General features: G+C 29.1%; 3 protein-coding genes across 4 annotated transcripts in view; 1 reads left to right on the top strand and 2 right to left on the bottom strand.

Annotated features, from left to right (window-relative positions):
* Positions 1–1,706: 1,706 nt before the first annotated feature.
* On the bottom strand, positions 1,707–11,094 carry LOC107441702 (acyl carrier protein, mitochondrial). Of its 2 annotated transcripts, none has more exons than XM_071183225.2 (4): positions 10,885–11,094; positions 7,881–8,003; positions 7,561–7,756; positions 1,707–2,730 (listed from the first exon to the last, which is right to left on the bottom strand). In XM_071183225.2, exons 1-3 carry the CDS (start codon positions 11,050–11,052, stop codon positions 7,574–7,576), a joined length of 474 nt encoding a protein of 157 aa, XP_071039326.2. In that variant the 5' UTR covers positions 11,053–11,094; the 3' UTR covers positions 1,707–2,730; positions 7,561–7,573. The 2 variants fall into 2 exon arrangements, with proteins under 2 accessions (XP_071039326.2, XP_015910543.3); XM_016055057.4 differs by having other exon boundaries at positions 1,707–1,978; positions 10,885–11,093.
* A 347-nt stretch (positions 11,095–11,441) lies between these two features.
* Positions 11,442–14,966, top strand: LOC107441701 (synaptobrevin homolog YKT6). The gene has a single exon (XM_016055056.4). It carries the CDS (start codon positions 11,646–11,648, stop codon positions 12,240–12,242), a length of 597 nt encoding a protein of 198 aa, XP_015910542.1. The 5' UTR covers positions 11,442–11,645; the 3' UTR covers positions 12,243–14,966.
* A 9,444-nt stretch (positions 14,967–24,410) lies between these two features.
* The window catches only part of LOC107441698 (uncharacterized), a 109,005-nt gene continuing 106,677 nt past the window's right edge, over positions 24,411–26,738 (bottom strand). Inside the window, exon 10 of the mRNA XM_016055049.4 lies at positions 24,411–25,541. The gene's annotated coding sequence lies outside the window, so the exon portion shown is untranslated. The remainder of the gene's footprint in view (positions 25,542–26,738) is intronic.

The following is a 26,738-nucleotide window of genomic DNA, read 5'->3' on the forward strand; positions in this document are numbered from 1 at the left end:
GACAAACGTGTAGTTTTAAATAAGTTACTAGAAAAACCACAAATTACATCATGTTATTGCTTTAAAGTTTTGAGAAAAAATCATAGAAGACTTAAAGATTATCAACTATTATTTCCCCGAATCTAAAATAGCAACCTCTTTATTTTCTACCTTTTTTAAAAGATACTGTGCTGTCTAAAAATACAGCATCATCAAAAGCTTAAGTATCATTAATATCAAGAAAACACGAATTTAACCTAAAATCAAAAGGGGGAAGGTAGAAGTCTCCTAATATCAAATAAAATTTGTAAATGAAAGGAAAAAAAAAAGAACCTTCTTTAACTCATTTGGTAACTTCAAATATATCTTGGAAATATAAAAAAATCACAAGAATCAAGAAGAAAAAACTACCAATACTAAAAATCGATTCATAATATTATTGAATTGTCAAATAAGTAAGAGAAAGTATGACCCCACCCCCGAAAACCTTACCAAAAAGAATTTCTTTTTCAATAGTTAGAATCTCAACAAAAAAGAAAATTACTGAGTATGAATGAATGTATATCTTCCATTACTAAGTATTACAATAGTCTCTCATATGACTCTGTTATCAGCCACCCGCAAATTTGTGTTTTTTTCTAACCTTCATGCTCAAAAGAAGTTGAACATAGACACATTCACCCCGTTTCAACATTATTATTTTTTTTGAAGAAGAGTCATTATTCCAATTGACAAAATTGCACACAACATAACTCAATGAATCACATGACATCTAAAAACAACAATGTCCCAAAAATGAAACTAATACAGTAGGGAACCGATTATCCGGAACGATCGGGACCATCGCTATTCCGGATAACTGATTTTTCCGGTTTTCTGAATCGCTACAAAAAGCCGTTTTTTTTATTGTTAAACCCAACTTAAAAAAAAAAAATATATTTGGAAATAATCTTAAAAAGAAGAAAAAACGATGAAGTAATACAGTAATGATTATTTCTAAAATGATGGTATGGTAAACATCTTTCTAAAAAGAAAGAAAAATCCTAAAATCTTATGAGGAAAAAATTATTTTTTTAAAAAAATGGCGGGAAAATTTACTGAATTTCGTTCCGGTTATTTGGTTTTCCGGTTTTCTGATTTCCGGATAACGGGTTCTGAACTGTATTTTAAAATTTGAAACTAAAATTTTGAATTTCATGCCGAGCAGTAGGTTATATATTATCTTTTTAAAAACTCATATATACCATATTCAAACTATAAAAATTGGAATTTTTCGTAAATTTAAAGTTGAAATAAAATGATTATAAAAACAAAATCTAACTAAATTTAAAAAATACTTTATAATGTAAATTTTAAATATACTTAAAAAATATTAAAACTTCAATTGCTCTTATAATTCAAAATCCAGGTTCCATTATTGGAACATGGGTGGAAGAACAGTTAATAGTACCCCCAGATAATTTGTCTTTGTTCAGTGGTCAACATACAAGATAGACAAGTTACAAAAGTTTTATTCCCTTTAACTATATAGGATAAATTCAGTTCTTGATTATAGATGCCAACATAGACAGGTAGTCAATTTACAAAGCTGATAATCCTGAGAGGAATAAAATCACAAAAACTATTTGCCAAATGGTAAAGATAACACGATTAAACAACTTTCAATTTCAATATAAAACATGCACTATAATGAAAATTATTTAAATACTGTGTAAAGAAACAAAGCATTATACAAAAAATATGGAACTTTAATCAATGTATCAGACTATTTTTACAATTTTCAAGTACAAAAACGAAAGGTAAAAGAAATACAGTTCTATAATTTAATGCCTAGTAAACACAAAACAATTATTTAATACAAAGTAAACATTTTAAATCTACATTTAACTTAATTTTAAGACTTGAAAGAAAGGGAAAAAAATCTTGAAATGCATGAAAGGTATTTTTGCTACATAATGTCAGAGATCTAATATGTTCAAACACAAAACTTTTCTTCAGTCTAAAATAAAAAATAATAACTATTAGATTTGGATACAGATACAATTAGACATTTTAAACTGTAACGAAAAGAATTAGAAATGATTAAAACAACCATAGATACTACACTGTGGTTTTTTAGTATGAATTTAACATAAATAACTAATATTTTATTCAAAAATTAAATTTTTTTAAAATTTTAGACATTTAATCTTCACACATTTTCGTTTATTAGAAAAAAGAAGCTAAATTAAAATTTTATATTATTTATGATTAAAAATATTCCCACAAATGTGACTTATAAAATTAAGATTAATTAGTTATTGAATTAGGATTTAAATCTATGATATAGAAATCTTATAAAACTTAAAACAAGATGTTAATTAAATAAATAATCCTGATATATTATCCGATTAAAAACTTCATTCACTTCAAAAATATATAAATAGGAAATAACTATCAACATGTCCGAGCACTCAGTGAGGGTCTGTTTTTTACTTGAAACATGTCGAATTATTTCCTATTTATATATTTTTGAAGCCAATCAAGTTTTTAATCAAGTAATGATATTAGTTACTTCATTTGAATCAGTATCTTACTGAAAACAACACCACATTCTGATAAGTAGGTACTTTACTTATGTCGCACTGGAGCTGCACAATGTGCTATCGGGGATGGACAGGTAAACATTCTTGAGGATGATCCGAAGGCATGCTATTACAATTTTGATTCTCCGCAGAGAGGATAACTCCCCCGTCCTGGTAACTTGAGTACCTGTGTGTGAAGTCAAGCATTTAATGGTAGAACAGTTCAACGAGGACTGGCACTGTGCACCCTCGGTCCCTACACAGGCTAATCAAAGTAGTCACCCACCTGCTTACTGACAGCACCAAGTGATGCTTGACTTCAGTGTTCTACTGGGATGCTTCTTTTCGGTCAGTCTACTCCACATTCCGAAAACCCACAAATGCAATGTCCGTTGTTTAATGTGATCATTTCAGTACCTGAAGGTTTTAATTACAACAAACAGCTGAATTCACTAACAGAATATCTATTGAAATTTTTAGGTTTTTCATGGCAGTATGAGTGTAAATATACAATCTAAATAATCACCGAAAAATTCTGCAGTTTAATATTTAATTAGAAATCTTAATTGAATAAGTGAAACTATATTTAAATTTTATACAAATAAGGTTAAAGTTAGACAAATTAAATTTGCTCCTCTTCTTTGATTCTTTAAACTTTGACACATGGCACTTAGCATGTTAAAGCCAGTTATTTCGGTTCACTTGTTGAACCAGCTGCGAGCAAAAAGATAATTAAGTAAAAGAAAACTTCTGCTATCTACCAGTTTAAACAGGACTAAACTAAGTAAGCACCTCTTATTTTCACTTTCACTTCCTTTCCCCATAAATCTCACCTTTCTAAATGCGAACAAATCCCACCTCCCTTAAATAATGAAAAATAATTAGTTTTTATAAGTGTCGATCAAGAGCCTGGTGTTATTATGACAAGAGACAATCTGGTCCATTTCTTAAAAAACATATGTGAAACATTGATTTTGGTCACTTGTTCTCTGATTCAAAGGACTTTGTATGTAGTAAATTTCGATGATGGACAAAGTGGTTTTGATTCTAATATCCCTGTGGTCAGGATTCTGATGACCAAAAAAAAGTTTAATGTTATTATATATAAATGATTGAAATTTTGATGGCTATAAACAGCAGACTCTACCAATCAGAAATTACAAACCAGCAGATGCTGTATCTTAATATAGCAAAATGAGGCAATTTACCACTAAAAAACATATAAAATGTTGGCCATTAATACATTATCTATTGCAAACACAGCCAAAATCTATCAACTAAATATTTTTTCATTGATTTAAAAATATTAGGGGAAAGATAAGCAAAAATAAGAATGCGAAACTTATTTGAATGAAACTAATTTGAAAAGAAAATAATTAAAAAAATATATTTTTAACATCAAATATTAAACCTTTCTAAAAAGAAATTTCAAATACATAAACAATCAATGTTTAATTAAAGTTAATCATAATTTATTGAATTAAATTAAATACATAAAATAACTAAAAATCAACAGCTTTTATATAACAGATTAACAAAAATAAATAAAATTTAAAAAAAAAAAAAAAAAAAAAAAAAAACGACACAAATATAAAAATTTTAATTTTAACTATAAAATAAATACATTATCCTAAAATATTAAACAAAGCTGCAAGAAAAAGAAAAGGAGAACTTATTAATTAAAAAAAGAAAAGAAAAACTTTTCAAAACTAAGTCATTCTAAAAAAATTAATAAAAATATTAAACAAACTGTAATTAAAATTAAATAGTATTTAGTTAACTGATGAAGGTTTTTAAGAATAAAAGGGAAATAAATATTAAAAATGCATTATGTTAATAAAAAAATATTTAAAAAAATTATAATGGTAAATCACAAACCAACAATCATGTAAGTTAATTAATGTTATCCATTTAATTGAAGTCAGGGTTGGGGTTTTAGACATCCTAAACTGGTTTTGGACAGGACACATGGGTTTTACTGTCTTAAACTGGGTAAAACTGTCTTAAAGTGTCCAAAACCTTGAAATTTGGTAAAGGGTAAAAATTCTATAGGTGTAACCATTGTACACATAATAATTACATGTATCAATAAATATTTGATATTTTTTATACAATTTACTTCAACTTATTAAAGGAAAATAATATAATATAATATGAAAATGTTTATAGTTTTTGAAGCTCCACAATTCATTGAACAACAAAAGTGAGTTTAAATATAAATATGCTTTTAATAGTGATAAATAATGTTTTTGCATAAAGATCAATAATGCAATATTAATAAATAATAATTTTTTTAAAAAAATACCTTTTTAATACCGTTTAAAAATTAACCTTTTATTTTTCACAATATTGTTTTTAAAAAATTTTATAATTCCGGCATAACAGGATGATAAAAAAGACATCTATTAAAAAAAAAAAAAAAAAAAAAAAAACAATTTTAAGTATAAATATATTAGCTTAAATTGAAAATACAAAAATAACTGGAAAATGTATTAACAGTTTTGAAGGGGATAACATCAGTTTCAGTTACTGACACTGGTCCTGTATCATCACTATGCTAAAAGAATTGAACATGAAATAAATAAAAGTATTCTTGAATAGTACTATAGATAGATAAACCTGTTTATGACTAACCAAGCACTTAGTCCCTTCCCTAATATCTTAATCTGTATGGCAAGGTCAAACTCCAGTTATGTACTATTGAATGAGAGGACCAATTGAACTTGATTACTGATTAATCTTGTTTTGTTTAATGTTTAAATTGAAGGGTCAAACAATATTAATAAAACATTATACTTTTAAAAACAAATATTCTCTAGTGGATTTAATTATCAATATGTTATTAGTTCTATGTTTATTTTACCTCTTAAATATTGTTCAGATAAAATTGTGGCATAATTTGAGTAAAAGAGTTTTGGACAAAACGGTTTAAGTCGTGGATTAATCCATTCTGTCCTAAACCTTGCCAACCCTGATTGAAGTTAAGCCAAATTATAATAAAACACTAAAAAATTAATTAATACATAACAAAAATAATCATTAAAAAGTGATAAAAAAGAAGGAAAACTTATTGATCAAATTAAATAAAAACACTTAAAAATTACCAAATGGAAACAATATTCACACTAATTTTAAAAAATAAAACAGATATCTTAAAATTCATGAATTAAGAACTAGATCAATTAGAAATGTATCACTAATAAAAAGAGAAAATTGCCGTCTGCTATATAAAATAATTGTCTGCTTTTAGTAGTAAATAATGGTATGCTTATGTATAAACAATCTGCTTTTATTTTTTTTTCTTATTTTACCAAAAAGAAAAAATATACTTATACTATAAAAGCAGAATATTTTATTTGTAAGAGTTTGACGATTTTTAACAAACACAGATGTAATTCCACATCAGACAAAACTTGTAAATGATACTGCACCTCTATGCCCATAAGCAGAATATTTTCAAATGTTCTGCAACAGGACTTATTAATTTATGCAAATGTTCTGCAAGCATTTCACAGCGAAAAAAAATCAACTTTACGTTAAAATACTATATTTTCATTTATTAAAAAAAAGGATCATGCACAGAAACACTACATTATTTTTTAAACCAAGGCAAACATTCTTGATTTATTACTTTTTCAATCACTTTTGAAGTACAAAATTTTGTTAATGACAATGATGAATTATTAATAAAATGCCTATGCTATGAAGGTCCGAACATTAAAATAAGGCCTGCCTTAAAAATCTTTCGAAGGAAAACGTTGTCACTTATTTAATATACAAATTGTTCTGCAGGACTTCCGTTTGTTCTGCTACGTACGTCACAGTTTCAGGCACTTTCTGCTTCTGGGCCTCTATGTAATCAGAATCCATTCAATTAAAAATGTTTCTTTAATAGATATCAAATAAATATAGCAGACGCAGGGTTATCACTGAAATCGAAGAACAAAATTATCTGACTTTTCCAGACATATTTTTAAAAAATTCCAGCCAGACAGACATCGTGTACTGACAGCACTGCAGTCAAAATATACAGTTAACCACAAAAAATTTCTATTATTAATTTGTACAATACATTGTATATTTCATTTCAATTAAAAAATATAACACCACAATACAGAAAAAAAATGGTAGTAACAACCAAAGAAATATATGACCCAAAAGAGAAAAAAATATTTTTTAAAATAATATTTTTTGTCTTACTTAGACAACATTTTTCTTTTTTTTTTTTTTTTATCCAGCTATTTGGAAGTCAATGGCAGAAATTTCTAATGAAAAATCCTTGATGAATTTTTTATCCCTAATTTTGATGAATTTTTTATAACTAATTTTGTATCCCTGTTTAATTTAATTTTATACTTTCATACCTGCATAATGCGAAAGATACAAAAATGAACAACAAGAGAGAACTTTTTAAAGAAAATTCCCTGACTTTTCCCAGTATTCCAGGTATTATAGCAAACCTGCAGACAATAAAAAAAAATTTCAATTCGTATTAATTAATGTATTATCCGATATTATAAAACAATAATTTGTCATAATAAATCAAGGATAATAAAATTTGAGAAACAAAAGTGGTTTAAAAAAAACTTAAGAAGTCTATACTCTCAAGGAACTCTGACATCTATTGACAACATTCCAGAAATGCTTCATAATAGTAGGTACCTTGAGGATACACTCAATAACGGTTCGTCTGGGGGAAAAATGATTATCTTTTTTAATCCTCTATTGCTTGAGCAAAAATTACTGCTAAAAACGAAAGAGTGTATTCTCTCAATTTGATAGTGCGTCAAATTACCAGTTTTCCTGATATTCCTGGTACTAACGAGCCTCATTTCAAGCAGTTAAAAGTACTTCTCTTATGTAAACTCAAGAACATTTAATAAATTTCTTTTAGTTTTAAAAACTTCCCTAACTACAAAGTTGCGAAACAATCACGTTGATAAATACGAAGCGGAAGAAAAAAAATTTAAATAACTATTTTAATAATATCAATATAAAAGTAAAGATATAAGGTTACCTAAAAATCTTTGTTATTCAGCAGCACTTAAACCTTTTTGAATAATATATTCTATAATATCTTTAACTCTCAATAACTTCTCCGCATCTGCATCAGGAATTTCGAAGTTAAAATCATCTTCAATATTCATGATTAATTCCACATGGTCTAAACTATCTAAACCAAGGTCATTCATGAAATGTGAATCCAAAGTTAGCTAAAATAATATTCAAAAGAATTACTTATAAGTAAATTATTTATCATACACTTTAGATAGAATTAAAAAATTATATAATCATTTCCACAAAGTTAGTATTTTTAAAACACGTAATTTTTATTACCTTGTCAGCTGGTATTTTGTCAAATGTTTTGCAAACATGTAAAACTTTTTGGGTTACCTCCTCTGAACTAAACTTCTCATCACTAGAAAAATTTCTTACAGATGGAGTTAAGTTGGCAAAGACCTAAGAATAGAAAATATTGATCAAATAAAGATTGTGGACATGACAAATAATTAAATAGGCATATTTATTCCACCACTAGCAAATTTCATTGAGCATAAAAAGCTCACAACAGTTTGAAAACACAATTTACTTATATGCAAAATGACCCAAAATAGGTTTTCATTTCTTGGTAAACTAAAAATGAAGGTACTAACAGCACTAATGAATACACAACAGGTTTCAGAATATGATCGATAATATATCCATGTAAAATGAAATTTTGCAAGCATGAAAGTATTAATCTAAACACACAGACTTATAACATAATAAATTAAAATTGTCTTTTTCCAAACAAAGTTTTCCGTGTATAAATTTTTTTAAAAATACACACATGCCAACACAATAGTAATAGTCTAAACACACAGTTTCATAATAATATAAATTAAAATTATCATTTTCTTGTACATAAAGAGTTTTCTGGAAACATTTTTAAAACTAACATAAAGTTTAAGTTAAATAATTTATGACTTATAAGCCAAATTTTTCTATCAATAATTTGACTCATTTTTGAGAAAATTTCCATAAAAATAATTTTATACCATCAGCAGAATAAAAATAATAATAAATAAAGCAAATTATTAAACTAATTTGTTTCCTGTTACATTATTTGATACTACTAGAATTGATACTATGAACAAGGATTTGGATAAATCTGGGTTTTAAACTAGAAATTAATAAAACAGATAAGAATTTGTATTTTATAAGTTCAGTTAACGTCTTTACTTTAAAAAAAAAATAGAATTAGATGAATTTAAACATTGTAATCAAAACGTGGTTAAAACCTATTTAACTACATGCCACATTAAGCCATCGTAATTCCAAAAAATACATTACTGGTGCAGTCTCTTACATAAAATAGTGTGTGAGTTACCTATATAATTTTATGAATTGCACTAATTTTAAATGACCAAAATAAGTAATATTAAAAATTAATATGAAAAAAAAAAAACATGGGAATAGCTCAGAGTTTTGTAAAGTGCTAAAATCTGATTTAATAAGTTATTAAATGACCTGTCTAATCCTCATTTAAATCATGCACCATTATGACCATTCTTTAATTGATATTAAAAGCATTTTAACTTTGCATTGTCCTGGTAGGGAATTTAAAAGAAATATATACTTAAAAATTTAATTTATATACCAATTACTTGCTGTATGTCCCATTGCGGGCTTGCACAGATTATTCTTTCATACTACAATGCTCTCTGAGGTTACTAAGGGCAACCACCCTCCGGAGTACTTGAAGCAATTGGCTCTGGAGATAATAAACCTTGTTCCTGCTGACGTCCTTAAAATCTATACGGATGGTAGAGGTGACGATCACCACCACGCCGGCGGTGGAATTTACACTATATATCACGCTGAAGTACACGAATCAAGATCACTAAGAAATCCAGATTTCTGTTCAGTGTTTCACAGTGACCTTATTGCTATTCAAACAGGTCTGGAAAATATCAGGACTAGAGCCACTTTTGGGAATGTCTGGATCTTCATGGACAGTCGTAGGTGTATTCAGCAACTGAGCAATTGGGAGAGAGTAACGGACCAGGCTGGTGTCTCTATACTTCGTTTATTAAATGCGCTCTCAACTTTCCATGACATCCATATTCAGTTGATACCGTCACACATGGGTCTTTTTGGCAACGAACCTGCTGATCAGTTGGCAAAAGAAGGTACTTCCCTCCCAGCCTCTCCGAACACGGCCCTCATTTACTGTGGATTATTTTCTATCCCCAAATCTAAAATTAATAAAGCTTGGATTGTTCCACCGGATCACAATTGGTATCCCCGCAAGCGTCCTGGAGGAGCCCTTGACCTTCAGGGTACATGTGCCGACCAAACGCTACCTATAGATTTGTCCGTGGGCATACTAAGAGCCTCACTTTCAGTAGACAAGTTTAACTTTTTCCAACTTGTAAAAAGTGCAACCCCAGCAAGGCTAGTCCTCACCATCTACTTGACTGCCTGGATTTCACCATGGAAGAGGTTCTTGAGAGACCTCTCATTTTCCTCGATTTTTTGAAGACTCACGGCCTCATGGATCTGGCATAGCTCTGCTATCCCAGCTGGGATTGCAGACAGCACTCACGACAAATTAATTAAAGGGGATATTTCCGTATCTGATCTGCCTCACCAACTAAAATTGCCAAGATACCGAATGGATTTTAAAATTACGGTTTCTGTTTTTTTTAAATCACATACAGGTTTGCCTGGAGGTAAGCTACAAGTTAAACTCTGGGATATTTCATATCGTGATCTGTTACAACTACAATCGCCAATTAGATTTTAAACTTGCAAATTTAAAAAAAAAAAAACCTAGTTGTTTGCCCGGACATGGTTACGAGTTATACCTTTTGATTTAGTCCCTTTCTGCGATGCTTTTTTTTTTATTTTCTCGCGGGCCGCTACACGGAAGTTTTCCAGACTTTCTTTCCAAGACGATTATTCTGCCACAGATCAGGATACGGAAATCTCCCCACAAATAGTGTGTAGAATAATATTCATAAATATGCTAGCTGATATTAAATGCTATGCAACTTTCAACTCCTTTTAGTACACACTAATTAAATTTCCTTTATTTATATAATGATATGCTAAAATGTTAAATATAATTGTTTTCAAATTAATAAGATCTCGATAAGATGCGAAAAGTTTTGCATTGCTTATTAGAATTTTTCGAAAATTACAAACCTTATATAACTAGAAAAATTATACAAAAAGCATATTAAAGGCAATTTTACCATAAATAATACATAACACGAAATTACAACATAAATTATATAGTTTTCCAGGCTAAAAAATCCTTAGCATAATTATCATGCCAAATTTAACCTTTGTTTACCTTGCCACAGAAATAGGAATTACCAAGAGGATAACTACAAGATTTATACAAATTTAAACTGGATATTAAGTAAGTTCTTGTAACATTGCAGGAAACATATGGTATCTTTCTCGAAACATTTAATATATTTGCTAAAGCAAATCTTAGCCGGATAGCTGATGAACCCATATTTTCGAAAGTTAAAGTACAACAGATTAGGTATTGCCAGATTTTAATTCTCATTTTTATACCAAATTAGCTGTTTAAACAGTTTAAACTCGTTCAACGTTTTCTTTTGTTTGTTTTAAAAATATCGACTTTAATATTAACTAAATGATACTAAACAACTTATTCAGTTTATTATGTGCATTGAGTTTGAAAAAGGAACGTTTTCATTCAATATTTGATATGGCATTTTGAGGGGATTTTAAAAGCATTTATGTTTTTCAATCATATTTAATAAAATCAGGATATCACTTATTTAATAAAATCAGAATATTGCTTTAAATTTTACTTGTTTCAGATATTTAAAGTAAAAACATTGTATTCGTTTTTCCGAATAATTATTTTGCTGATGAAATGAAGTGAAATGAAGATCGAACTATAAATAAACAATAAGGAAAACTGACGACGTACTGTTATATTAAATTATGACAGTAATTGGATATAATTAATAAATTCAGGTTCTTTCTTATAATTTATAATAACCAAAATACTATTGTTTAAATTTTCTTAGCATTGCTTAAATTTTCTAGATAAATTTGGTTTTTCTAATATCCAAGATGGTAAAATTGTTTCACTTATCAGTTTCGTATAAACATCAAACAAAAACTGTCACCCTCTGTTCAACAAGTGACCTAACGTCTTTTGGCTATTTTCAAAGAAATAGTGTTCAAGAATTTTTGAATTTTACTAGTCAAATCCTTATTGAAAGGAGTCAACCTGCTACTAGAACATCTGTTAAAGAGCAGTCCTATATGTGCCATGTTTACGTTAGAGCTGATAGATTGGCTGCAGCTTTAATTTCAGACCACGAATATCCTCACCGAGTTGCGCATACCATTTTGAATAAAGTTCTAGAAGATTTTTCGAGCAAAGTGGCCCCTACTGCTTGGTCTGGAGATCCTAATTCCGTTGTTTTTCCTGCTTTAGAGAAATATCTCACAGATTATCAAAATCCTCGAAATGCTGATGCTATAACAAAAATTCAAGATGAACTAGATGAAACTAAAATTATCATGCATAATACCCTTGAAGCTATATTAAACCGTGGAGAAAAATTGGATGATCTTGTTTCTAAGTCTGAGCAGTTAAGCCTTCAGTCTAAAACTTTTTACACCACAGCTAGAAAAACCAACTCGTGTTGTGTGATTTTGTAAAATAATTTGACACCAAAGGTTTGTCATATCTGCTGAGTGTGACACTAAGTGTTCGCCAATGTTTTTCGAATAAATTCTGAAATTGTCACTTTGTAGTTATAATTAGCCTCTCATTGGAGGAAATGTGTATGATATTACTCTTATCTGAAGAAAAAATAATAGTTTTTTAATTGGATTTCAATATATTGTTTTGTAAATTGAGTGTTTGATATTTATTTTTCTTTTGTATTCATCATTCCACAAATTTTGTATTTTTTAAGTCATTGTAGCTTCGATGTAACCGAATTTGCTTTTGTGAGAAATATATTACATATGTGCAACTACAATAAATGTCTGTCAAAATATTCATAGTTTATTACAAGAACATGTTTTTTTTCCCCTTTAAATTTAACATATCTACCTATTTTTAGAAAAATATTTATATGTATCAAAAATAAAATGTCTTAATTAAATTTTGTGACATTTGTGTTTTTCATAAAATTTTCTATTTACTTGAATTACACATAAACGGAAAAAGGGGTACTTTTTGATTAGCTGGTCGCAAGGAAATTCCTCTACTTTTTTATTTATAAAATTTTTAATTATTGAAATACATACTTAAATTTAAAAGTTGGCAGAAGTCTTCATTTTTTTTTTTTTTTTTTGCAACTTTTAACTTATACTCGGCTAACTAAAAAGTACCAACATATGTCTGTTTTTAATCTTTGAAACCTATAAAAATGTTTTCTGAAAATCTATAAAAGTATCTAAAAGACTATTCATGTCCACGTTGTTTTCTTGTAAATTAGTGATACTTTTTCATATTATGACATAGCAAATATTGCGAGATCAACTATTTTCTTCTGCATCTATCTGATGTTTCAATAATTATTAATTTTATAATCTTTTGATACATCAAAATAATTGCATTGTATATGGTAGATAATTGTATCCCTTTTTATTTAACTACTTAGTTCTAATTTTTTTATTATAATTTATGTTATAAATTATAATAAGAAATAAAATCAATCTGCTCTGTGCTAAACAGGTCACAGAGAATTTTAATAAGTGAACATAATAAAAATTTATATTTTTAATGAAACTAAAATTATGTGCCCTACAAATGGGTTTGTGGTTGTGTGACATGGGCAACGCTGCTCCACCGCCATTGCTTCGCCACAGGTGCCCACTGGGTAACGAGAAGAGAGTAGCAGTTCTGGCATTCCTGCCAATGGGGCAATACATCCCAAATGCCCGCCATTAAAAAAAAAAAATAAATAAATAAAATTCTGTAGTTTATTTATAAATATTAATTGTAATTGTTATTATTATTTTTTTTCCCTTGAACTTTGCTATAAATTTGGTATTGGGATATTTCCGTATTGGTACCAATTTCCAAAGTACAAAAAAAAAAATTTACCAAGATGTGATGACAAGTTATACTTTTCAAATTTGTCTCTCTCAGCAATTTTTATTTTTAAAGGGAAAAAAAGCTTCTCATGAGCCTTTGCTAGATTTGATGCAATTTTAGAAATGAAACAATTTTTTGACAGTTAAACAGATCACTCTAGTTAATCTACTCGTTAATAGATAATCTGTCGTAAGACTAATAACCTTATCAGTAATATCTATAGCCGAAAGTTATAAACAGATCATCAACTTTAGGGTATATATCTTATTTTGTGAGCATTTTTTTCTTTTCCTTGGCTTTTATTTTTTGCAGATTGGCCAAACTGCTAAGATTTTTCAGAAGCCAATAAGAACACTGATTTCAAATCAATAAAAAATTTTGCTAACTGTTGAAGAAAATTTTTCTTAATAAAGCATATAAATTAGTACGGTTGAAGACATGAGATGACTTCAATGTAAAAGAGTATGTAAGAGATCTCAAAACCTATAGTGATTGCTTCCTAGTTTGCCAATGAGAATAGCAGGTAAAAAATTGAAACTTCAACTCAGATGGTATTCAATTTTTTATCACATTGATTTGAATAGAATACAAAGAGAAAAAGATAATTGTTTTAGTCAAACCTGTTTCACTGCTTGCTTTCTATTAACTATAAAAAAGTCTTTATAACAGATTTAGCACCAATAGTTTCTGAAGCTGCAAAATATGATTCATTCATTATTTCTTGAAATGACTGATACTTTTTCTTGACAATTCTAATCTTCATTTGAATGCTATTTATTTAGCTGCAATATTTAAATGTAGATTTAATTGAAAGACGTAATTAATTGTAAATTTCAAGTCACTGTCTATAATAATATTTAACACTGACTAAAGGGTGTGGTTGGTATGGTCGTATTGCTTACCTTGACTTGGGCTGGGGTTCATTTGAATGCTATTTATTTAGCTGCAATATTTAAATGTAGATTTAACTTGGCTGGGGTTCGATTTCTTTGTGTATAATGTAGTAATTGATAATAGTTCGGAGTCCACCTGAATAATATTGTCAAGGATTTTTTAGCCAAAAAAATTTACATGTGATTGGAGAGCATGAAATGGCGATCTGGTATCTTCTACCCACTTATTTCTATTGTGGTTATGTAGTGCCTTCATGGGCTGCCAGTATTGTTTCTGAATCATCACTAAAGATGAATCCCAGACCATTGGGAATAGTCCTGTAGTGTAGCTATGGTTTTAGTTTGACTAGAACATTGTATTTATTACCAAAATATTGACCAGAACATTGTATTTATTATGTGAAAATTAATAAATGTGGTGCACGAATCACTCATTGATAATCTTTAGTTTACTTTTTTTATTTACTTTTAAATTCTAATATTGGGTCGAGAGAAAGTTAAAAGGTTATTTTTAGCTTCGAAATTGCAACTTTAGAAAATCAACCCCGTCCTTTCTCCATGCTTCCATTTGTAACTATGAAGATGACTGCATTGGGAGAACTTTTTTATTGTTGTCTGAAAATTATAAGCATACTTTGCTATCTTATTTCCTTTCACATTTAGAAAATTTGAAATAGTTCCAGAAACAATTTATAAGGATATCTTTATGAAAAATATTTCCTAAGAATAAGATCATAATTCTATTGATAACCAAAATTAATAACTATTTTGTGAAGAAAATTTCTTTGTTTTTGTTTCAGAGCATTTCAAAGTTTACTATTCTGTGATTTAATTTTAAAAGAGCTTTTCCAAAGATTTTAATATAGCTATTTTTAATTTAACATTTTTCTAACGCTTTTGAGGCAATTGTTTAAAATGTGCTTCCTGTTCTATGAAAATATATTTAAATTTTAACACACAATGATTCAATTCTCTACTTCAATGTCTACTATGTAGTGTTTATTCAAATTGGCTGGAATCTTATTAACTTTTATTTATGTGTAGCAGAGTAAGCTTAGCTCCGAAAAACTTGGTGGATTCTTATCATATTAGATCCACTTGAAAAAAATTCACCTTTAAAGCCACCTACTTCAGATTTTACAAGTTGAAATTGCATTTTTAATCACTTGTAGTTATCAAATTTTCTTAAGCTGTCAACTGATTGTTTTATAAATTTGACTTGGTTACTATAAGTATTAAAATTAAAATGTATGAAGTCAAAGTTATTTCAATAATCTGACTTTTGGACACAAATTTTAATATAAACATTAAAAAGTGAAGCACAATTAAAGAACATTTTACAACAACGTAATATAAAATATCTAAGGACATGAATAAAACATATCTAAAACAAATTACATGTAATACGCATACAAATTACACACATTGCATATTTTATTTGGATTGTAACAGTTTCAAGGTTTATAAAAATACATCGATGAATATATATCATAATACATAACGCGATATATATATATGCAATATTTATTTTTAAATATCATGATCTATATTTTTAAACAAAGTGCAAGAAAATAAAATTTTCCGTCTTCTGTCAATTTTTATTTTGAAAGATAGAGACTATTATTTCATTTTAAGAGTTTTAGTATAGACTGAGCCCAATTCCATCGACATAGAAATAATCTTTATTTAAAGAGGAAGTTTTGTATGTAGAACCTTTAGTTTATGAAATATCAATTGAAAGACAAAATATAATAAATTAATCAGCTATTCACTGCTTCTCTTATAAGAACTAAACTGGAATGAATATTTTATAACTTTAAATTAGGTAACTGTACTATCAATTATAAACTGCAAAACAGAAAATAATAAATTTCAAAAAAATTTTTTTTGAATAATAAAGAGATTCTGTTATTTTAATCTTTAGTGAGATGAAATTGTCTTGACACTTCAGATTAACCTTATATATTGTATTTTAATGAGTAACTACAAAAATATATTATTTATTTAATATTTGAGTATCTTATTTCTTTAAAAATGTTTTTCTTATACAAAAAGCAGTTTAAATTATAAAGTACATATATAAATAAATTTTATGTTAATGGGGTGTGGATGGTTATTACAGGCATAAGTTGTATATAATCTATTTATTTATGCCCTTTCACATAATAAATTAAATAATATTTATAACTTAAATTTAATGAGCATTCCTGCAAGTTCGTCAAATTCTTAATTTATGTACTTGGAATGTTTAAAAAATTAATGTTTTTTTTTCATTAATTTTTAACGAGAAAGTATTATAAAATTAAAGAAATTTTATAATTTCTTGATTATTGTAAGACATATAAAAACTGAAAAATACAAACAAGCATACCATGTGCTACAAATACCTAATATGTGCATTTACATTATGTAGTTCTACAACTCAGTTAAAAATTCCCTTTTATTAACGTTAAAACTAGTGAACAACTGCTTAACACATTAAATATTACATTTGTTCATCATCCTGCAATTCATTATACTTTAAGATGGCGGAACAATGACTGAAAAAGTAATTCTCTGAACTAATTCTTTTAATTCGATTTAGCAATTTTTATCAGTATCTTATTCTTATATTTAGTTTATATGAGAATGCTTGACGAATTTATATGAAAAAACCTATTTATTCCGTGTATAATTGTTTTCGTTCTTTTAAACTCAATTATTTTTGATTTTTTTTATTAAAAAAACCCAATTATTTCTGTGTTTTTTTTTAATGAAAAACCAGCCAACGTGGGTTGGATTTTTTCTTAAATATCCAGGTATCCGCAAACCCTCATTTGTAGACTATTATATTGTAGGGAAAATTTCAACCTCTTATGGCTTTTTTTAGTTTAGGTTTTGCAACTTTAATTACTTAGAATGACTACAGTTTGAGCATTTTATTACTTTACAGTTTTTTAAATTTTTTTTTTTTCAAATATTTTTTTTCGAAAAGAAAAAAGAATCGTTTTTTTTTTAAGTTCTTTTTCTTATGCCTATTCGACCGTTTTCGCTCAGATTTTGCATTTTGTCATGTAAAATTGGATTCTTTGAAATGGTGTAAGAAATTGCATACCTTACAATTCAAATTTCTTCGACTATTATTAAATAAAATAATAAATATTTATTAAAACTTTCTTTTTGCATGGAATTATCTTTGGATAAACGAATTTCATAATTGGGTGCAAAAACTTTTCAATTCGCTTAAATTTGGAATGGTTTATCATTCAGGTTTCTTTGGTGGTATTCAGCTATTATATGACGAGAAAAAATATTTAAAACCATCTGATTGCCTTAAGAAACTTGGAGGTTTTTCTTTATCACCTTTTAACTTCGGCTTCCTATCACAATCAAACAAGTTTAAGTAGTAGTTGTAGTTAATTTACGTCGCACTAGAGCTGCACAATGGGCTATTGGCGACGGTCTGGGAAACATCCCTGAGGATGATCCGAAGACATACCATCACAATTTCGATCCTCTGCAGAGGGGATGGCACCCCCGCTTCGGTAGCCCGACGACCTGCAAGCGAAGTCGAGCACTTTACGGTAGAACAGTTTAACGAGGACCAATACCGCACACCCTCGGTCTCTACGAAAAATAATCCAAGTGGTCACCCTCCCGCACACTGACCGCAGCCAGTGATGCTTGACTTCGGTGATCTGCTGGGAACCGTGTCTTAACGATCAGTCCACTGCGGGACCACAATCAAACAAGTTTTTAGCCCAACTTTTTTGTGACGCTTTGAATTTCGATAGCGCTTTTTCTTTTTCTTCGAGTATTTTAGTACCTCCATTGAATATACCTTTATTTCCTTTTTGTTAAGGATTCTAAGAGAATGGCCATTATAAAACATCCTGTATTTACCGATTTAAGCTTTTTATGATATTTTTTATTTTATTTTCCAAGCTGAGAGAGAATAATTCCATACGATATCATCGCACTAGTAGTTGCTTTAGTAAAATTTCGATTTAGAGTGAACAAACGTCATCCTGTAATGGTTTACCTAGTTGGACGCTGTTGCTTAAAATAAACATTTTTGCTCAGAACTAAAGGAATTAGATGTTGCTATTGTGCACGCAATCTTTTACTTTAATAGTCTCTTCATGCACAGCTGTAGCTAGAGAATTAGTGAAAAAGAATGCTGCAGCCACAGAAAATATCACTATTTGAGATACAAGAATCAAGAAATTAGCTCTTATAATATTGAGCCAGACAAAGTTGGTCGCTACGCTGAATACCGATTTATGCGTTTTATTATTCGAAATTTCTTATTTTCCAAGTTGAGAGAGAATAATTCCATACGATATCATCGCACTAGCAGTTGTTTTAATAAAATTTCGATTTAAAGTAAACAGACGCCATCCTGTTATGGTCACCCTAGTTGGAAAATCCGTTGCTGTTGCTAAAAATAAACATTTTTGCTCAGAACTAAAGGAATTTAATGTTGCTACTTTAGTGTGCACGCAATCTTTTACTTTAATAGCCTCCTCATGAACAGCTGTAGCTCGAAAGCTGGTGAAAAAGAATCCAATTCCCGCCACAATAAACACTGCTATTTGGGGCAAAAGAATCATTAAATTAGCTCTTTTAATATTGAGCCTGACAAAGATAATAGCTACACTGAATATAGAACACACCATGTAACCGTATATGCACAACAACAACAGCGAAAATGAACCCTCAACTTTTTCCACGCAGGCTTGAATTTTTTGAGAATGCCTTAAATAGATCTGAATAATTTCTTGAGAATCACGTTGTTTTTGAAGACAAACTCTGAAAGACTCGAGAATTCTTATAAGACAACCAAAAGTGTAACAAATTAAAACAATTGTGAAGTTAGGCAAAGTGTATTTTTGGGTCGATACCACGAATTCAACCAAAATCAGTAAGATGGAATTTATTACTTTGCTTTCTGAACTCCAGCCAAAAAAGGAATCCTGCACATACATCGGCAACAGGTCTCCTGTATAACATACATTTATTGTACGAGCGAAATATACGCACGATATTAATGTACCAGTACAAAATCCAAGAAGGATCTTAAATTTTCGGCTAGGCATGTTCTCGTACTGAAGTTTAGATTGAACTTTTTGTAGGTATAACAATGTCGACATGATATTCTTTAGTTTCTTGAGAAGTATTACTCGTATAGTAATACTACTAGAACAGGTAATAATCGAAGAGAAAGTCAATCCAATAGGCAAGAGGTGTATAATAGAAATGATGTTCAAAATATCAGTAATCAAATGTATGAAAAGTACAACAGTCGCCAGATGTACCAGTACTATTTTTCTGAAAGAAAAAGTCCCACATGATGTTGAATTTCTAAAACTGAAAATGATTGATACCAAATAAAATGATTTTATTATGAACTTAAGATCTTCGTATTCATAATTAATTGATCTTTTCATCAAATGTCTAACGCTGGCTATTGTACTGATTTTTAAGTCTTGGGGATATATTTTCTTTATTCGATGATACTCCGCCATTTAAAAATAAAATAATGCTATCTTACAGCTGCGCAATATATATTTAAAATGTATAGTTGACTCTTTCAAGTCGTGTTATACTAACAAAATGAGTAATTTTGATTAATATTTTGCACGAATCAATCTAACTTGGCTGTTTTATAAAAGAAAGGAGACATTTGTATTTTTGATGTTCGATTTGAATAGTTAGGTGAAAGAGAACCCAAATTTATGAAATACGAAAGCTAATAATTAAATTTCAATCATAGTATTATTATCTTTTCTGTTATCTCTATTCATGCATGAATTGATATGAGATATCTTTTTTCATTTCCTTGGTTATTATTCTGAATTGAATTCAGATTATTAAGTAATGTTCCAATTATTGGTTATCGATAATATGTATTTACTATTCGATTTCATATAATGCTTTATATTGTTTAAGCATATATAGAAAAAATATTACTGCTATTTTTATATTAGTTGCGATATTTATTTTCATAAATGTCTCGTACAATTAAAATAATTAGATTACTTTAGTCTTTTGACAACAAACGGAACATAAACATCTTTCCAAAACGATCTGCTTAGGGAATTTTTGACTAGCATAGCGCTTTTTACTCTGATAACTAAATTATTGAATGAAAAAGTATGAGTTTCTGCATATTTTTAGAAAAATGTACAGTAAATATTTTATATTATGAAAACGTTATTGATTGTGAACATTTATTTGAGTTATTTTAACTCAGTTTTACTAACGCAATTAAGTTTTGCGAAATTATTAGTTGGGGAATTTTTGTTATAACTGAAAATGTGCGCTACGTCTCACTTTGTTTAAATTTTGTCATATTAAATAGTTTTTCTTTTTCGAATTATCGTTGTCAAATCGATATCGATGTTATCGATCAAGTTTATCGACAAGTTATTGATGTGTAATCTCAGCATAAGTGCAATTTTTTGAAGCCAACCACTTCATGTTCAAAGATAATAAATGTTGATATTTCGCTTTTAATTTCGAATTAGGTTTGGATTCAAAGTTTTTAGGCTTATATCTGAAGATGTCGTTGGCATAATCCGAAAGAAACTAATAAAAAAAATCGTATATTTCAATTTTGTTTATCTATTTTTTTTAAAAACTAAACTCAGCGGCGCGACAGCCCATGAGGGCCAAGGCCTACTGTGCCCATCTCAGTTTTCTAGACCTTGGGCTCTGGGGTGCTGTTGTGACCGTTTATTATAAGGCATGGGATATGTATTTAGGATGATTGACAATGATAGCACTCATATTGATAACTTATAACATAACAAATAACTTTATTCACAATACGTACATAGAACACATCAACAATAGAACATACTGGAAATCGAAACTGAAACATACAATGTAAACACAGTTGCAGTTACATCACAACCGCGATACTAGCGCCAGTTGAATTACATGGAAGATCCCAACAGTCTCCCCCACTTAATTAGAATTGAAATAACAGTTAATTGAAAACATTAGCTACTTAAAAATTGAATATGTTAAATATATAATTGAAAATACTTAAAACAGATTTGAAATATGCTTATGACATTACGAAGTCCCTAAACCGTGTAGGTAATTGTCTCTTTCTTTTTGGTTTTGTCACAACGTCCTGTTTGGAATTTGTTGGAAGTTCTGGAATACTAGGCTGAGTAGGTGAGGAGATCTTAGATGGTCTAGGAATGTCAAAAGACTGGGTTGGGCCAAAAGTCACACACTTTTTTTTCTCTGGAATTAATGTTGATCTTAATTGGTTTATGTGTCTCTTTAATTGCCGACCTGAGTCTAGTAAAATCAAATAATGACGTGTACCATACTTTTTCACGACTTTGCCAAACTGCCATACGTTATGGTTATTTATGAACCATAATTTATGAACCATTTATGAACCATCTGCACATATTTATGAATTGAAATATGCGAGATAAGCGATCTGAAAAGAACTGCCAGTTTCAAGGGTTGAAGAATGACAGTGAGTAGAAACGTAAAATAAAGTATAAAAAAATTAAAATATAAAAAATTAGGATATTAAACAAAACTAAAGTTAAATGAGCGAGTGAAGTGATCTGAAAAAAATCAACGCAAGTTTTACTAGGGTTAGCCAGTGATAGCAAGCCCCGTTCAATATATTTAAATTAAAGTATAAAATCACGAGGAATTGAAAAAAAACTATGGCGGAATGTGTCTCAGACAGCGAAGCGTTTAGAAAGAAACTGAGTGAGCAGTTTTTGAGTAGGTGAGCTATAGCTAGTAGGAATGAAGCAGAGATAGCAAGTGAATTTTTTTTTAAATTAAATTATATTAAGGCAATTTTTGAGGTGATCAATCATTTTTTAATCAATATCAATAAAAACAATTCATAAAAATAATAATAGATTATAATTTAAAATATTTTTAGCAAATAATTCTAAAATTCAATAATTCTAATCTGTCTCATCAAGTCTTTAAATCAAAGTGTAATCAATAACAAAAAATTTATTTATCAATCACTCAGCTCACTGTAGCAAATTCATTAACTTACGTATTTTTTATACGGCAGTGATGTGAAAAGCACTTCTTTTTATAAGTGGTAACATAAAATACATGTACTTCGTAGTACAAATTAGTCTCATCTTAATATGATCTCACTTTGGAGCACAATGATTGTGATAACATTAACCGATTGATGACAATAAGCGAATCCCGAAATTGGAAAAATTCACCAATTTAAGTCCCACATAAACCAAGTTTGAAAGTAAAATGAAAAAGCTCACCTTATATTTATGTGCTGTATATTCCCTTTAAAATACAAAAACTGCTGAATAAATATAGAAATAATCATTTGGATAGTCTATAATTTCTCCTTAGAAGCTTATTTATTAAATGTTCCTTAACATAACTTTGTTTAAAGTCATCTGAGTGGTATTGAACTTCTTGCTTCAACACTTTAATAGCATTCATTTGTAAGAAGTGGCTAAACTACAAGGCATTCTTCATCTGATTAGTCAGTTCCATTATCCATCTTTTTTTTTTCTTCTGATAACAATTGGGCAAACTTCTGATTCTGTTAATGTGGATGCTGCGGGGATATTTGCATCAATTTCCATCCATGACTAGAACTCTTCAGATGTCAGATCTGAAAGATGTGACATCACATTTCTTCAGTTTCCAGGTCAATTTTTTCACAAAATCTGGTGACAATAGTAAATTTACTCTTTTCACTATCCCAAACAACTCGTATTTTTAAATTGTTATTTTTCAAGAACTACTCGATAGCTACCCTTCAAAATTTAAAATGGCTTAAATTAAAATGGCAAAAGTCCCGCAGTGGACTAATCGTTAAGACATGATTCCCAGCAGAATACTGAAGTCAAGCATCGGTGGTTGCGGATAGTGTGCCGGTGGAAGATGTGGATAGTGTGCCGGTGGATAGTGTGCCACTATGATCAGCCTGCGAAGGGATCGAGGGTGTGATTTTGGTTCTCGTTAAACCGTTAACTCGGGGGTGCCACCCCCTCAGCAGAGGATCGAAATTGTGATGATGTGTTTTCAGATCATCCTCAGGGATGTTTCCTAGACCGTCACCAATAGCCCATTGTGGAGTTGTGGTGGTTCATGGTTCATGGGTAAGAGTCCCATTGCCGTCAGTCTAACCGTGAGAGATTTTCGTGGTTTTCATCTCCATGTAACGAAAATGCGGGATAGTTCCATCAAAAAGCCCTCTATGAAGGTCAAAATTTGCATTACTTAAAAATCAGGTTTTTTAGCTCATAAATAAATAATAATGAATAATTTTGCATGGGATTAATCATCTTTGAATTAGCGCGTATTATAATCGTGTGCTAAAAGCTTTTGATTCGCTCCATTAGTTCTGGAGTTATAACGAACTACGCAAAAAAATTATAATATTAACGGTCCCAAACTTTCAACCACTCTCATGTCTAAAGTATTGAGACCATATTTTCCAGAACCCAAATTTATTGATACTAAATATTTTTCTTCAGAGAAATCATGTTTTTTGTGCCTGATTTCGTTACTTAAAGTATCATTTATACTCATTACGAGGCCTCCATAACGTGGGAGAAACTTTTCATCTTAAATTTTCTTTCACTTCCATAAGTAATTTGAGTTCAGGCAAGCCAAGAGTAAGCCATGAAGTTTCAAATACCGAAAAAGAAATTTTCAAAATATCAAAATGAAAACAAATTATGAGACAATAACCAAGGATTACGCATTGGGGAAGTTTTCTTATAATAATTTGCTTGCATTTTGAGATTTTTTTTGAAAAAAATTTCAGCAATGGAAACTTCATGGCTCAATCTAGGTTTGCCTGAACTCAATTTTACTATACGTTAGATTTTATTAGTTATGGAGGTGATAGCAGAATCCCCGATGAAAAGTTTCTCTTGCGGTCTAGCGTCATCTTAACTATCATATTTTAGGTTAGGTCTCCGAATCATTAAGATTGAATCTTAATACGTGAAAATCTGATCAATCAAAAAAGTTTTCAATCTCAAGATTTCCGTTTTTTTCCCCCGCGCCATTTGTATTTAGAACATTTTTCTCTCATTTGATTATTGTAACCAAAGCCCTCTTCTTCAAAGGTTTACTTGTCTTCCTCAAAGGTTTGCTGTTGGGCTCCATTTGTTAACTCAAATCAATTTTCTCGATATTAAATAATATTTACAAAAAAAGCAATTTTCCCAAACGCAATTTTATTTACTAAATAAACAAAATATATATATATATAACTTAGTCATCACCAAGAGGAAGACCATATCTAGGTGAAACAGAAATTAAGTACAATAAATGTTTCATTAAAAAAACAATAAAGTTTCAATATATTTACATGTTAACATATAATAACATAATTTATATTACGAAACATCCTTCAGTTGTAGCTCTGTAAACATCACATCTTTAAATCGGCACATTTACTACCGTGTATTTAGAGCATTTTTTTTTCACTTGATTATTGTAACCAAAGCCCTCTTCTTCAAAGGTTTACTTGTCTTCCTCAAAGGTTTGCTGTTGGGTTCCATTTGTTAACTCAAATCAATTTTCTCGATATTAAATAATATTTACAAAAAAAGCAATTTTCCCAAAAGCAATTTCATTTAATAAATAAACAAAAAAAATATATATATAACTTAGTCATCACCAAGAGGAAGACCATATGTAGGTGAAACAGAAATTAAGTATACAATAAATGTTTCATCAAATAAACAATAAAGTTTCAATATATTTACATGTTAACATATAATAACATAATTTATATTACGAAACATCCTTCAGTTGTAGCTCTGTAAACATCACATCTTTAAATCGGCACATTTACTACCGTGTATCCCACTCTCTGGGTTGCTTATTCATTTGAAAGTCTCTTTTGTTCACCATATTCTATTTGTTTTCTTGTACTGATAGAACACAGAAGCGCAATTCGGGAACACAGAAGCGCAATTTCCCCGGATGCCCTGTTGGGGCAGGGTTAAGCTTCTCTTCACTTATATGTTAACCATAATAATACTACATTAAAAATAAATAAGTGCACTTGATATAGAATACATGAACGGATAAAGAGAAAAAAAGCAAATTAATGCTTAATGCATACATTTTTAGCAGAGAATAGCATGAAAAAGAAATTAAGAATAAAAGTTTTATTACAAATATTCTATTTATAATTATAAATTATAAATAAGTAAGCAAAATTTATTTATCGCCAACAGGGGAATTTTCTCTAGATAATTGAGAAATTGAGTACAATAAATGTTTCATCAAATAAACAATTCAAAGTGAAAATATATAATTATGTTAACTATAATAATACTACATTAAAAATAAATAAATAATTACACATGGGATACAGTACATAATCGGGTAAAGAAAGGAAAAAACAAATTAATACTTAATGTATACATTGTTATCAGAGAATATCATGAAAAAGAAATTAAGAATAAAAGTTTTGTTACAAAAATTTTAATTGGCAAATAAAGCCGGGAAGAAAATTAACTATGCTGCAAATTCGCTAAATTTAAACTCGAGATTTAATTTTCATAACATGGTGTTTGGCGAAAGTTAAAAATAATAATAGGAAGTAGATAAATAACTATATTTAAAATCAAGGTTGTTCCGTAGAGTATTCAGCGAATCAAATCTTGAAATGAAAATTTCGTGTTCTAAGTGAAGTTCCAAATTTACACAGATATAATGCATATAATCAAATATTGAAGTATGATCACCTAGGTATCACATTCAAATACTGAATATGATACCTAACAAATAATAAATAACCACTTCTCATTAATTTAAAGAAATTAAAAATTTAAAACTGAGAAAAATATGATTGTTTATTATTGCAATACATATTACAAAGCAGTTAATCGGTGCTTTTTTAAAAAAAGTTTGAAAAAGGATATCCTTTTTTGAAATTAATCAAAAACTAGATACGAAGATCTGTTAAACACTTTTTTTTTCTTTTTCCAAAATGCACTAGTTGCCTTTTTATGAATACTATACAATATAATAAAACTCAACACACCTTGATTTTCTGAATTTAATTTTTCAATTTCGCACCAATGTAAACACATAAAACATAAATATTAAGAAGAAAAACAGCGTAGTAAAATGAGATGTAAGCAAATTTATTATCGTAGTCGGCTTAGTTTTTTGCAAACCAAGTTTTATGGTATTCGGTATGCAATATTCATAATAAATGACGAAAAG

This window comes from Parasteatoda tepidariorum, chromosome 7, assembly GCF_982258835.1.
Source record: "Parasteatoda tepidariorum strain Cologne lab strain chromosome 7, Ptep-v5.0, whole genome shotgun sequence".
Lineage (NCBI taxonomy): Eukaryota > Metazoa > Arthropoda > Arachnida > Araneae > Theridiidae > Parasteatoda > Parasteatoda tepidariorum.

What these genes read in the sequence shown, in the direction of transcription:
- LOC107441702 (XM_071183225.2), bottom strand. Translation starts at nt 11,052, where the DNA reads ATGGGTTCATCAGCTATCCGGCTAAGATTTGCTTTAGCAAATATATTA. An exon ending in ATTCCTATTTCTGTGGCAAG is followed by an intron (nt 8,004 to 10,884) that starts GTAAACAAAGGT and finishes TTCTATTCTTAG; the next exon opens with GTCTTTGCCAACTTAACTCC. An exon ending in ACAAAATACCAGCTGACAAG is followed by an intron (nt 7,757 to 7,880) that starts GTAATAAAAATT and finishes ATATTATTTTAG; the next exon opens with CTAACTTTGGATTCACATTT.
- LOC107441701 (XM_016055056.4), top strand. Translation starts at nt 11,646, where the DNA reads ATGGTAAAATTGTTTCACTTATCAGTTTCGTATAAACATCAAACAAAA.